Source organism: Chiloscyllium plagiosum, unplaced genomic scaffold (assembly GCF_037043375.1).
Source record: "Chiloscyllium plagiosum isolate Xiang-an unplaced genomic scaffold, Cpla_swu_hap1 HiC_scaffold_6, whole genome shotgun sequence".
NCBI lineage: Eukaryota > Metazoa > Chordata > Chondrichthyes > Orectolobiformes > Hemiscylliidae > Chiloscyllium > Chiloscyllium plagiosum.
This window is the reverse complement of record NW_028270144.1, coordinates 116,503,665-116,518,670: the sequence shown is the minus strand read 5'-3', so window position 1 is coordinate 116,518,670 and position 15,006 is coordinate 116,503,665. Positions and strand designations below refer to the sequence as shown.

The 15,006-nt window shown below is 42.2% G+C and overlaps 1 protein-coding gene across 5 annotated transcripts in view; it reads left to right on the top strand.

Moving 5' to 3' along the window:
• LOC122550913 (interleukin-13 receptor subunit alpha-1-like) overlaps positions 1-15,006 on the top strand; it is a 67,056-nt gene that overhangs the window by 26,873 nt on the left and 25,177 nt on the right. For 3 of the 5 annotated variants that reach the window (XM_043692344.2, XM_043692345.2, XM_087988382.1), the window contains exons 2-6: positions 1,929-2,065; positions 4,260-4,405; positions 8,791-8,932; positions 11,494-11,614; positions 13,883-14,064. In XM_043692344.2, the coding sequence (XP_043548279.1) occupies positions 1,978-2,065; positions 4,260-4,405; positions 8,791-8,932; positions 11,494-11,614; positions 13,883-14,064 (679 nt within the window). In that variant the 5' untranslated portion in view covers positions 1,929-1,977. Of the gene's footprint in view, positions 1-1,898; positions 2,066-4,259; positions 4,406-8,790; positions 8,933-11,493; positions 11,615-13,882; positions 14,065-15,006 lie in introns of those variants that run through there. The other 2 variants (XM_087988384.1, XM_087988383.1) reach the window with 2 other exon arrangements.

Genomic DNA, 15,006 nt, shown 5'->3' with positions numbered 1-15,006 from the left:
ACAGACAGCCCTGCCACAGATCCGACCCAACCGATGGATCAGGAGCGTGGGTGACACTTTTGTGATAATCAAAAGAACTGAAATTGAACTTCAGAAGATCAACAGCATTTTCACCGTGATCAAATTTACAAGACAGGAGGAGAACATCAAATAACTCCCATTTCTTGATGTAATGGTTACAAGGACACAGAATGGTGAATGCACAACATTGCTGTTGCACAGAAAGATCACGCGTACTGATCAGATCCTAAACCACAATAGCAGCCAACCAAACACCCACAAGAGGAGCTGCATGAGGACCTGTTCAAGAGAGCAGCAACACACTACAGCATCTCAGAACTGCAAATAGAGGAAGAAGAACACCTACACAAAGTCTTTGCCAAAAATCAGACACACTCACAGCTTTGTCTGTAGATGCCTGGTGGACAAGCAACACCAAGAAGATAAGACACACCCTAACACCATGGCTACTCTCCCATACATCAAAGACATTTTGGAACTGAGAACCTTCTGCTCTGACCAATAGGGATCTTGACAAGACACAAAGTGAAAGCCACACTCAGACAGTGGTTCACCAGAATAAAGGAAACGATACCCACTGTGTGTAGGACGAAAGTAATTTACAAACTTCCATGCTGCAACTGCACTAAGCATTATGTAGGATAAACAGGAAGACAGCTTGCGACCTGCATCCATGAACACCAAGTAGCAACCAAGTGACATGACCAAATCTCCCTGGTATCCATATACACAGAGCACGAGTGTGATTAGGACAATACAACAATACTAGGATAGGTCAAACAAAGAATAGCAAGGGAATTCCTGGAAGCATGGTACTCATTGTCAGACTTAATCAACAAACACATTGACCTGGACTCCAATATAGAGACTGTTGCAATGGAAATCTGGAACTGGTACAAACCAGAAACAGCTCAAACCGAACCACATCAATTTGGAGTGGAAGAGTACAGTAGCGCTTCACAGGAAGCAACACAACACTGATGGTGTCACCTAGAAAGGGGATGAAACATCTGCCAATAAACCTACCAGCTCGGCGAACAGACCAACAACAAATCCAAAGCAGGCGTATCTCGCCTACTGTCTGATACATTTGGGTTTGCTTCTTAGGAGTCCAAGTCTGTAAAGAATTAATGTCATATTGGAGTTGTCTTTGCCCCTTGAGTGTTGACCCATAAAAAGGCCATTAGATATAGGAACAGGCCAGTCAGCCCATCAAGCCTGCTCCTGCTTTCAATAGAATCATGGTCGATCTGACATTCCTCACTTCCACCTTCCTGTCCTTTTCCTGAAACCCTTGGTTCCCCGGCTGATCAAGAATCTTTCTATCTCAGCCTTAAATGAACACAAGGATTCTGATCCCATAGCTCTCTGTGGCAAAGAGGGGCAAAGATGTTTACCTAACACACTCTTTGATGGTGTAGAACATGAGATGAGTTGTGGACACTGCAGTGCCTCTGGCCCTCGACCTCGCCCTCAGATGAGGTCAGGTGTCGAAGGTAACCTTATCAACCCTGCCAGGCCAGTAGGTTGGTGAAATCAGGAAGTACTTCTTCACGTAGGGAGTATGGAACTCTCTTCAATAAAAATAATAGATGGGGGCTCAATACTTCATTTTAAATCTGAGGCATTCTGTCCAATCAGATACCTATGGATTGTTGAGGCTAGCATATATAATTGTATGTTTTGAATGGATTCATGCCTCTATTGAACAAACAGATGAGGAATTTCATACAAGTGGGTTAAATAGTCATGGGTCATCTTTATCCCATTAAACATACTTTTAGGTTGGAATTATTTAATGATAAGTAAAACTATTTTGTACTTAATTTTTTGGAAAAAAATTAAAAGTTGTAGTATGGCATTCTAAGAGATTAAGTATTCTAATCTGTTCATATACTATTCCTTAGGTGGGTCACATATACCAATGATTATATAGGTCCCCTGTGATCTGGCATCATGCCTGTCATTGCATCTTTCCTACTAATGGCCATTCTTTGGACAATTACAGTCAATGAAGATGCTGTTATATCGCTGGAAGAAATGAGTAAGTGATTTCAACTCTTTTGGTATTTAACTTAATCCATGCACAATATCGATTTCCTAAACCAGGGCAGTAGAGGACAATCTGAGATTTACCGCTGCATTACTGTTTAAGATATACTTCAGCCTCTTTTCTCTTCCCTTCCGCCCCCCACGCGTGAGAAACCAAGTCCGTTTTTTTAAATAACCAAATTAAAAACAAAACTGCCCACTCGGAGCAAGAAACCAGCTCCTCACTTCGATATCCAATCACCCTAGTGATCAAATAGCAAGCTGTGGTAAAAACAAGGACTGGAGATGCTGGAAACCAGAGTCTAGATTAGAGTGGTGCTGGAAAAGCACAGCAGGTCAGGCAGCATCCAAGGGCCTGCTCCTCAGATGCTGCTTGACCTGCTGTGCTTTCCCAGCACCACTCTAATCTAGACACAAATAGCAAACTGTGCCCACCAGGCCCAGTGTGACACAGCTCAAAACACATGTGGAGAAACAACAGAATGTTTTAAAATGGGGAAATTATATACTTCACCCTCTGTGTTGCCCGCCATTCTCTGAAAATTTTCAGATACCACATGCTCCCTCTCCAAGTGCTCACAGGCACAGATATCGCTAGAACCCTAGCTCATTTGTTTTGTCATATTCACTAGAAAATGATCAATTCACCCTCTTAACAAAGTCGGAAGTTGCATGACACTGGGTTATAGTCCAACAGGTTTATTTGAAATCACAATCTTTTGGAGCGCTGCTCCTCCATCAGGTGAACCCGGTGTCATGTGACTTCTGACACCCCCATTCCATCACCGGCACCTCCACATCTTAGCTCCCACTTAACAAGGAGCAATAACAAATGCTGCCCGTCAGGGGCAGTGTAGTATTAACAAAAATAAAAGAAAGGGAAGGGAACAAGGGTAGGGATTAAATCGTAATAGCATTGGAATGAGAAATAAGGCATTTCAGCATCCCCAAGGGGAAACCCAGCTCTTTTTAAAGAATATTTTATTCTTTTGACCCATAACAGTTATTACACATAACCGAGCAACCTTCCCAAAACCATTGTGCTTTTTAAAAACCTTTTTTTCAACTAATAACCCCCATCAGTAAAATAACCGTGTATTGAATATTTACAAGAGAACCCTGCCAAATGGTGATGCAAACCATCAAAGGTGGTCTGGGAGGTGACTCAATCAATTTGGAGTCAGAGGAAGAAATAAGGCATTGAGATGGACGTCACATAGTCCTTCTCCAAGGACACCCGGGTAACGAATGTAACCATGGGAGAGGGGCAGACAGTTGGCAGAGATGACACGCTCCACAGCCTGCTGCCTGGTCTTGTGGATGGTTACTTTAACCAGGCCTGCGATCAGGAGAAATACAGCTCTTTTTGTCGAAAATATTTTATAAATCCTCCACTTAATCGTCAGCTAATTAAACAATAACCACCACAGTCCACGAGGGCTAATGAGAAGCAAGACATTAGTGGAAATGGAGCCAAGTCAAACTGATATTTGGAACCCAAAATCCAGCTCTATTTTGTAATTTTGAAAGGAAAAATTCCACCACCAAATCACCCAATTAACTAAATAAATGCCAGTTCTACAAGCACTGCCCACCAGAGACAGTGTAACAATCACAGGTAAGAAACAAATGGGGAAAACAAGGGAGGGAATTAAATTAAAATGGAGTTGGAGTGAGTGAGCCCCTCCCCCAGTTCCCACCTCATGTGGCACAGTATGTGGAACCATTTTCTGAGACCTTTGCAGCCCCTGTGGTGTAGGTGCAACCATAGAGCTGTTAGAAAGGGAATTCCAAGATTTTGATTCAGTCGCATGAGAAGGACTTTTGATAGGCAAGATACATTCTCATCCACGAGAAGCAGAACATTTAGATTTTGGTGTTCATTATAAAGAAAAACCAGTAATATTGTCTCCCCACTATCAGACACAGTTCACCTTATTCTTTTCAGGTTAGCTTATGTTATACTGGAGCTGCCAACTTGACAAAAGGTCCAAGGTTGTCATTTTCCTTCACTAGGCACAATAAAACAGGCGAATGAGATTTTCATTTTAAATTATTTCTGATGTCTGACTTCAAATCCAATACACTGTTGGTTCATTTTGGGAGTCCATCATAGGTCAAGTGTATGTTCCATTTATCAACAATACACCATCCCTTATTAACCCTGTTTGTATTATTTTATCAAGTTAAGTCGAATCCACCTACGGATATTAAATTCGCCCCTGGTCGTTTGGGAGAGCACATTGTGTCCTGGAGCGGAAGCTGCAATTGTACATATAATGATACCTATTACTGGTTTCGCAGCAGTTATCTGGATAAAAAGAATGAAACGGTAGGCACTGTACAAACCTTGAGTCTCTATTTTTGAATTTTTGGAATAGCCATATTGAAAGAAATGGGCTTTATCTGTCCTATAAATTCCTATCTTTTAAGCTGAAAGGTTTAGTGAGATTTTTTTTTAAATGTATGCTTTCATTGGATGTGGGCATCTTGGGCTGGGCCAGCATTTATTGTCCATCTCTAGTTGCCCTGGAGAATGTGGTAGTGAGCTGCCTTCTTGAATAGCCACAGTTCATATTGTGCGGGCAGAAACCAAGAGTTTCAAGATTTAACAGTGAAGGAAAGGCAATACATGTCCAATTCAGAATGGCAAGTCGCTTGGACAGGAACCTGCAGCTGCTGGTATTCCCATGTATCTGATTCCTTTGTTTCTAGATGATAGAAGCTGTCAGTTCACAGAATCATAGAATCCCTACAGTGTGGAAACAGGCCATTTAGCCCAACAATTCCTCTCCCGCCCTCCAAAGTGTAACCCACCCAGACCCATTCCCCCACCCTATTATTCTACATTTACTCCTGACTAATGCACCTAACCTACACATCCCTGAACACTATGGGCAATTTCGCATGGCCAGTTCACCTAACCTGCACATCTTTGGATTGAGGGAGAAAACCAGAGCACCTGGTGGAAACTAGATTCTGAAGGTATTGTCTATCAATCCTTGGTGAATTTCTGCCATGCATTTTATATACCCCTTACTGCTATTGAGTATCAGTGGTGGAGGAAGTGAATGCTTAATGATGGTGCCAATCAAGCGGGCTGCTTTTTCCTGGATGGTATCAAATTTCTTGAGTGTTGTTGGACTTGTACACATTCAGACAACTGGAGAGAATTCCATCACATTCCTGACTTGGACATGGTGAACTTTGGGGAGTCAGGAGGTGAGTAACTCGCTGCAGTTTTCCTAGTGCCTGCCCTGCTCTAGTAAGCACTGCATTTATGTGGCTATTCTAGTTTGGTCTCTGGACAATGGCAATGTCCAGGATGTTGAAAGTGGAGGATTCAGTTATGGTAATGCCATTGAATATCAAGGGCAATTGTTTGATTCTCTCATGTTGGTCATTGCCTGAGATTGTTAAATGTATCACATCTCCATGACACTGGACTCCTTTGGCTAGAACTTCTGTGAGCATGGTCTTCACCTCCACAACTACCTGATGAAGGAGCAGTGCTCCAAAAGCTAGTGCTTCCGAATAAACCTGTGGGACTATGACCTGTGTGGGAACCATAGACAGTATCCTATCTGGATGTATCACAGTGTTGCATGGCAACTGCTTTTCCCAAGATCACATGAAAGTACAGAGAGTCATGAAAACAGCCCAGTCCATCGCGCAAGCCAGCATTCCATCTATTGACTCCATTTACACTTCCTGCTGCCTCAGGAAAGCAACCACCATAATCAAAGACCTCTACTACTCCAGGTTATACTCTCTTCCACCCTCTTCTGTTGGGCAGAAGAAATAAATGTTTGAATACATGTACAGACAGATTCAAGAACAGCTTCTTCCCCCATTATCAGACTTTTGAACAGGCCTCTCAAAATTAGTTCAGGTCTCTCTCATTGCAGCTGTAACACTGTTCAGGGGAACCTCAATTATCCGAACGTGATGGGCGGACTGTATTTCGCTCGGATAATCGATTATTCGGTTAATCGATTCAGTGCCTTTCCTCTGGGGCTCGGAGTTTTAAAAGTCTGCTCCCCGTTCAGGAGGCTGCAGCAGCAGCAGCACAGTGCGCGAGACCTCACCCCCAACACCGCCCCCCCCTCTTCCAACACCAAGCAACACTATCCCCGCCCCAACACCATGCAACACCTCTCTCTGCCTCAACCCGTCCAACCCCGCCCAACACCTCCCCCCGCCCCAACCCAATGCATCACCTTCCCCCGCCCCAACCCCGTCCAACCCCGCACAACACCTCCCCCTGCCCCAACTCCGTCCAACCCCGCCCAACACCTCCCCCCACCTCAACCCCATGCAATACCTCCCCTCACCCCCAACCCCATCCAATCCCGCCCAACACCTCCCCCCTCCTCAACCTCATGCAACACCGCCTCTCGTCCCCAACACCTCACCTCACCCCCAACCCTGTGCAACACCTCCTGCAATTTTTTGACAAGTTCCACTTTTGCCCTGTACAGACAATGTTGGAGAGATTATGTGGGGAAGGGGTGGTTTAGGGTCACCCCTGTGTAGAACTCCAGGGAAAGTGTGGGGCGAGAGTGAGGGTGGGAGGTCAGTCATTTGGAGACAGTGCCTGTTTAATCATTGTAAACAAAAGAAGTGATCACTGTTGGAAACATGTCTTTGATGTAATGTTTCTATCGCGACCTCGCGATCTCCTTCGGATAATCCGATTTTTGGATAATTGGTATTCGGATAGTCAAGGTTCCTCTGTATTCTGTACTCTGCTCTGCTACCTTGATACACTTCATATAGTACAGTATAGTGCCCATACAACACACAGAACAACACTTTTCACTGTATCTCGATACATGTGACAGCAATAAATCAGTCAATGGACTGCTTTAGTATCTGAGGAGTCATGAATGGTACTGAGCATTGTGAAATCATCAGCGAACATCCCCACCTCTGACTTTATGCTAGAGGGCAGGTCCTTAATGAAGCACCTTAAGGTGGTTGAGCCTAGGACACTACTCTAAGGAACTCCTGCAGAGATGTCCTGGAGCTGAGATGACTGATTTTCAGCAACTACAACCATCTTCCTATGTGACAGCTATGTCTTCAACTAATGGAGAATCTACCCATTGATTCCCATTGACAACAATTTTGCCAGGGCTCATTGACGATACTCAGTCAAATGCAGCCTTGATGCCACGGACAGTCACTCTCATCTCACCTTAGGAATTCAACTCCTTTGTCCAAGGCAGAATCCAAACAGGGTGTCATTGAGCAGGTTATTGCCAAGGAAGTACTGCTTGATATCTCCATTGATGACACCTTCCATCACCTGATAATCAAGAATAGACTGATGGGGCGATAATTGGCTGGGTTGGATTTGTCCTATTTTTATATACAGGACATTCTTGGGCAATTTTCTACATTATTGGGTTGATGCCAGTTGTAATTCTACTGGGATAGCTTGGCTAAGGGACTAGCATATTCTGGAGCACAAGCCTTCAATGCTGTTGCCAGAATGTTGTCAGGGCCAGTAGCCCTTGCAGTATCCAGGGTCTCCAACCATTTCTTCATATCGTGTGGAGTGATTTGAATTGGCTGAAGACTGGTATCTGCAATGCTGGGGATTACTTGAGAAAGCCAAGATAATGTGCTGCCCCCCCCCCCCCTCCAATCATTGAGGTTGAGGATATTTTGGGGCACTTCCTCTTCTAGTGAGTTATTTATCGTCCACTACCATTCACAAATGGATGTAGCAGGACCAGCAGAGCTTACATCTGTTCTATTGGTTGTGGAATTGGTTAATTCTGTCTATCACTTACTGTTTATTTGCCTTTATAATCCATTTTTAGTTCAATAGTTTCCATTATTAACTTGAACCTATGTACTGATTTTTGGCCACTTGAGATAGTTACACATCGTTGTCATTCACGCTGCATGTATTGGATGGGGAGTAAATATTGGTCCAGCCAAAGATACCTACATCTTATGATTGAAAAAGAAATACTCTCTTCTGTCATTGACTAACCCTATCAGCTTACACATTTGAGTACAAGAGTTGGGATGTCGTGTTGAGGTCATACAGAATATTGGTGCCGCCTCCTCTGGAGTACTGCCTACAGTTCTGGTCACTCTGTTAAAGGAAGGATATTATTAAACTGGAGAGGGTTCAGAAAAGATTTACCAGCATGTTACTGGGAAGAGAAAGTTTGAGATCTGAAAATAGACTGGAAAGACTAGAATTTTTTCACTGGAGTGTAGGAGGTACAGAGGGTTATAAAATCATGAGTGGCATATATAAGATGAATGGCAAAGGTGTTTTGAATACCTCAAAGATGGCATTCAAAAGTAAGCCGCATTTTTTTAAAGTGAAAGGAGAAAGATTTTAAAAGGGCACATAAAAAGGGTAACTTTTTTACACAGATGGTGTTAGGTGTTTGAAATGAATCACTAGAGGAAGTGGTGGATGCGGGTACAGTTACAACATTGAAAAGACATTTGGATAAGTTCATGAACAGGAAAGCGTTGGAGGGATATGGCTGAAGTGCAGGCTGGTGGGACTAGTTAACTTTGAGAACATGGTTGGTGTGGGAACATGGTTGGGCCAAAGGGTCTATTTCCATGCTGTATGACTCTATGACTCTATTCTCTCCTTTATGTCATGCATTTACCTGTCACAAATTGAAGTTTGACATTGCCATCAGTAACTTTCAAGCTATTTTACTTTTGTTAAACTAGTTAAATGATATCCTCATTAAAACACATGAACAGAAAATAAATATGGAAATCCATCGAGGAATACTTGTTCAAGTTAAACTATCCAAAGGTGATGAAAAGTCGACATCTAGCAATTGGACTAAAATGATTTTTCACCCATCACGTACGTTATCGCTTTACTAATTTGTTTATGTGGATATTTTTGTGTTGACATTTTTTTTAGTTGTAAAGCTTAGAAACAGGTCTCCCATCTCAAACTTGCAATCTATTACCTGCCTTCCCAGTTATCCAAGTACAGCCTGTCGTTGGGGGGGTGATCATATTTCTCACATGCCTGTGAGTGTCAGCGTAGCCAGCGCACCATGTTTTTGCTGCCTCATTTTTACAATTGCATAGGGTGTTCTTGCACAACTAAAGAGCCTTGGTGAGATCACAGTTGGAATACTGGATACAGTTTTGGTCATTTTATTGAAGGAAGGATATGCTTGCCACAAAAATAATGCATCTCTTTCACCACATCTCCCCTGGCACTCTACACTCCACATCCTTCCCTCAGCTATAGCAAAATAGGTGGCCCCTCCACACTTCACTTTAGCTCTGATGAAGAATCATCTAGACTCGAAATGTTAGCTTGCTCTCTCCATGGATGCTGGCTGACCCGCTGCAATCTCCAGCATTTGTTGTTTTCAGTACAGATTCCAATATCTCCTGTAATTTTCACCTGACATCTCAGAAATGCTTTCCAGTTAATAAGGTACTTTTTGAAATGCAGAGTCTTGTAATGGATTAAATGTAGCGACCAATTTGCACAAATAAAATTCTCTGGGAGATGGCAATGTGACAATAGCCACATTCTGTTGATTAGCATTTGAACAGAGGTTTTAGATTAGATTCTCTACAGTGTGGAAACAGGCCCTTCAGCCTAACAAGTCCACACTGACCCTCTGAAGAGCAACCCATCCAGACTCATTCCCCTACATTTACCCCTGACTAATCCACCTAACATTGCGGACAATTTAGCATGGCCAATTCACCTAACCTGCATATCCTTGGAATGTGGGAGGAAATCGGAGCACCCGGAGGAAACCCACGCAGACAATGTGCAAGCTCCACACAGACAGTTGCCGGAGGCAGGAATTGAACCCGAGTCTCTCTGAGGCAGCAGTGCTAACCACTGAGCCACTGTGCCGCCCCAATTGGTTAGCTCAGTTGGCTGGATGGCTGGTTTGTGATGCCAGTGGAATCTTTTCCATTAATCTGAGAGGACAGAGAGAGTCTTGTCTGAATACCCTTTGGAAGCCTTGCAGAATCACTTGTGTAGTGAAACATACCCTCAGTATTGCAGTTTTTTTTGGGCTCAGCTCCCGAGTGAGATTTAGAACCTGGAATCAGCGTTGAGACTGCTACCAACTGAGTTATGTCCGGACAAATATTATTGCAACCAATATCCCTGTCAGAGAAGCCCAAAAGACAGTCTTTGTCTGGGATACTCATTTTGTATTACATGGGGGAGAAATGTCTTTTCTGGCATTTTTAGGGATGATGATTAAATGTGGGATATTTATTCAACCATTACTGGAGCATGCTTTCATGTTACGTAAACAAGATTTTAGATTTAATCAGATTCCAGGTCGTGACACCAATCCATTGTGCCACCTAATGACTCTCTCAGGTATCACCATACCCAGGAGCTTTAAGCTATGATCACTTTGGAGACAGTTGAAGTGTTAATAGAGTGAAGAAGATTTTCTAAGATTACAAAGGGGTCATCATCAAATGGGTCAATGGGCTGAAAAATGGCAGATGGTGATCAATTTGGATAGATGCATGCTATCGCATTTTGGAACAACAAAGAGGGCCATACTTATAGAACCAATGGTAGGATTCTGATTAGTATGGTAGAACAGAGGGACCTAAAGGTTCAGGTTTAACTTTTTGCAGTTTGCGCCACATATAGACAGGGTGGTCAAAAAAGTGCCTTCATTGCTCAGCCTTTTGAGTTGGGAAGTCATGTTGAGGTTGTTACAGGGCATTGGTGAGGCCCCTTCTGGAGTACTGTATCCAGTTCTGTTTGCCCTATTGTATATTATTAAGCTAAAGAAGGTTCAAAAATGATTTACCAGCATGTTGCCAGGTGTGGGAGATTTGAGTTATAAAGAAAGGCTGGGACGTTTTTCACTGGCGTGTAGGAGATTGGAAGGTGACCTTATAGAGATTTGTGAAATCATGAGGGGTATAGATAGAGTTAATGCTATTGGTTGTTTTTTTTCCCTAGGATGGGGTTATTCAAGACCATGGGCATATTTTTAAGGTGAGATCAGACAGATTTAAATAAAAGACATGAGGGGCAAGTTTTTTATACAGAAGGTGGTTCATGTGCGGAATGAACTTCCTGAGGAAGTGTGGATGCGGGCACAGGTACAACATTTAAAAGACACATAGATACATACATGAATAAGAAAGGTTTGGAGGGATATGGACCTGAAGCAGACAGGTGGAACTAGTTTAGTTTGGGACTATGTTTGGCATGGACTGGTTGGGCCGAAGGGTCTGTTTCCATGTTAATGGCTCTATGATTTTGGGAGAACTGATATCATGCTAATGAATTTTGTCATTTTTGAAATCCCACGATATTACGGTGGGTGTTGAATATGACTTTGGATAGAAGGGATTACTCTACAGGCATAATTTTATATTCTTTTTCTAATAATTTTGCTTACACAGGTGATGCATTTACCTCAATTGACAATCTCACATGTGTTTTTTATGGAACCACCTACATGAACTGCACTTGGAACATAGCTGAAGATGCACCCCCAGATGCAGAATACTTTTTATCCTACAGGTGAGGATCCCCTTCCATCTATCTATTTTGCATTCCTGTTATGAGTATTGTATTAAATCTAGGAACTAAATTGTTATGTACAAGTGTTTCAATAGGAAACATTTTAGAGCTGTATCCCTGATAAACTTGTAATATGTAACAGAACCAATAGCAACCTCTATAAGGCAACTTCAACCAGGGGTCTCACCTATCCAAGCAGCCTGCAGAATTAAGCAAGATAAACTTTCCATTCCTTCATTGAAGTTCATTGTTAAGAAAAATTCATAGACCATTTTACACTGGAGTGTAAGCGTTTAAGGGCTGGTCTTACAGATGTTTATAAAATCATGAGGGGTAGAGATAAGCTGAATGATAGGCATCTTTTCCCTAGGGTGGGCAATTTTAAGACTGGGGGCATGTTTTTAAGGTGACAGAACAAAGATTTTAAAAAGACATGAGGAGCAACCTTTTTGCACATAGAGCGGTTTATACATGGAATGGACTTCCAATGGAAGTGGTGAATGCGTGTACTGTTAGAACGTTTAAGACATTTGGATAAGTTCATGATCAGGAAAGGTTTGGAGGGATATGGACCAGGAGCAGGCAGGTGAGACTAGTTTGCGATTATGGTTGGCTTAGACTGGTTGGATCAAAGGATCTGTTTCTGTGCTGTATGACTCTTACAATACTATTGTCTTATTTTTGTCTAGATATTGTTTAGATAAGTTTTTGAATTTTTAAGGCAAAGAAGCAGGACATTAAACCCAACCAGTCCATGCCAGTATGTTCTTTTTGAACCTGCACCTATCTCTCCACATTTAAATGTAGTCCTCTAAACTTATCTTCCCTATCTGCTTGTCTAGCTGCACCTTATATTCATTGATACCTGTATTACTCCTTATGGTAGTAACTTCCACATTCTTGCCATTTCATGAGTAAAAACGTTCCCTGTAAACCCTCAGTTGGATTTATTGGTGATTAATTTATACTGGCAGTCTCTAGTTTGCTGTTCTCCAGAACAGGAAATCCCTCTAAAATATGGAAAGAACTGTGGACATTGGAAATCTGAAATAAAACAGAAACTGCTGGAAATTTTCAGCAGGTCTGGCAGCAGCTGTGGAGAGAAATCAGAGTTAATGATCTCTCTGTACACACTACATCAAAATCTTTCACGATTTCGAATGCAGTTATTAAATTCTGGCCCCAAACGATATGCATTGCACACCCACTTGCATTTTCTAATCTTTTTAGACTATTAAAAGCTCGGCTTTTGGTTTACCACTGAATCAGCGATTTCGGGAGGGTCTCCACTGCCTGGGGATGAATGGGAGGTGGCGACAGCTCATGTGAGGACGGACATGGCGAGGGACAAGTGAAAGAGTTTATTTATGTGTTTTTTTAAAAAGTCACAGCTGACTGCATGCTAATCCTGGAGGACCAACCCTAGAGAGTGGGGAGTGGTCCCAGTGAAGTTCATCATCGAACCCCGTCCCCCCACCCCCAGCCCAACTTCCCAGAGTCATTGAACTGTTATGACACAGAAGGAGACCATTTGGCCCATCGGACTTGTACTGGTTCTATTACCTAGTGCCAATCTCCTGCCTTTTCCCCACGTCCCTGGATACTGCTTCTATCCAAATAATCATTCAACGGCCTCCTGAATGCCCCAACTTAACCGGCCTTCAACACATTTCCAGACAGTGCATTCCACACCCTAACTATCTTTCTTTTCTCATGGCATCCTCACTTTGTTTGCATATAATTTTAACTCTATGCCCTCTCACTCTTTTCCCATTTACAAGCAGGAACAGTTTCTCCCTATTGACCCTCTCCAGGTTTGCTCATATTGTTGAAACCCTCCGTGAAACCATTCTCAGTCTGAAACCATCACATTGAGTTGGACTGGAGGAGGGTCAATGTGAATTGGGAAATTCTTGCCAATGTGAAGGTGGGATCATAATAGACTCTACAATGAACAAGAATTGATCTTCATTGGTTGCCCACCACTTCTTAGTGGACAGTTGGTCGAACTTTGACACTCTCTGCCAACCACCCCCTCCTTCTCTCTCTCACACACACACTCATCACCGTCATCGTAATCATTGCAAATGGCTCAGGGTCAGGATTGTGACTACGAGCCAGTGAAGATTCCACCATCGCCTGAATTGAATTTAAAATCTTGCTTATTGTCTGTCCATCTTTTAATCTTCTTGTTCACTAATCCAGCAGCCTTTCTAACTATAGGTCACAGTATGAAGGAATTTATTGCTCAAATGTTATCTTTTCAAGGAAAGCATATGCAGATGATGTAAAGAACTGCACACATTATCAGAGCAATGGACAGAGAAATGTTGCCTGCTATGGTCATAAATATGAAGAGCACTTGCTCACTGAGGTGAACATTTGTGTTAGCGAATTGAGCAACAAGACAAAATTACCATACTGCAGAAACATTTTTCCAGCCACCTACCGTAAGTCACAATGTCTTTCTTTCCATTCAGAGCTTTTCAAATGTAGATAAATGTTAATCAAGATACAATCAATGTTTCTTGTCCCATATCACCATTAAGTGACGTCCATGGCTATGTTTGAATATATTGTAGCTTAGCCTTTTTGTGGATAAATTACCTTTAATTTGGCGACTTAGTAAGAATCTCACAGGCAATCCAGTACTGAAACAATAATTCAAATTTTATCAACCAAATATTAGACCCCTCTGGTAACATGTATAAGCTCGTGACCCAACTTAGCTATTGCCCGCTTAATGGTGAAATTTGGCCAGAGCTTCAACTGATGGTGGTCTGTCTCTCCAGGATTGGAATCTTGTGCAGTGTTGTTCTTTGAAATTCCACAGGAGGCTTCTGTTGTTTGATCCTTATACAAATTTTCATCCTTCGGAATCGGGGTAGTATACTGATGATTTCTTTAGAGTCTTTCATCCAAGATACTGCAACTCTGTAGCTGGCATTCTTATCAAAAGTAGTTTTTTTGCTCCTTGTTGCATTTGGCACTGACTGTCTGTTTGAAGATGCATCTTTCCTGTGACTAACTCTTTAAACTCTTCTACAGAGCAGTCTGTTATCCTTTGTGGTGGTAAAGTATCCAATTTATCAGGCAGTTGTCAAAGCAGTTTTGTTTATGTAATCTCACCAAGGCACGGCTAATTGCTTCAGTCTCTGTGTAACATCTTGTTTTTTATTTATTTAACTATTTATTCCGGAGTTAATTGCTGTTTGTAATAATTTATTCTTTAACTATTTATTCCGGAGTTAATTGCTGTTTGTAATAATTTATTCTTTAACTATTTATTCCGGAGTTAATTGCTGTTTGTAATAATTTATCTCTTGTTGATTCATTCAGTCCATAGACAGTTACAGAGAATAGGGGAGGCGATAGCCTAATGGTATTATCGC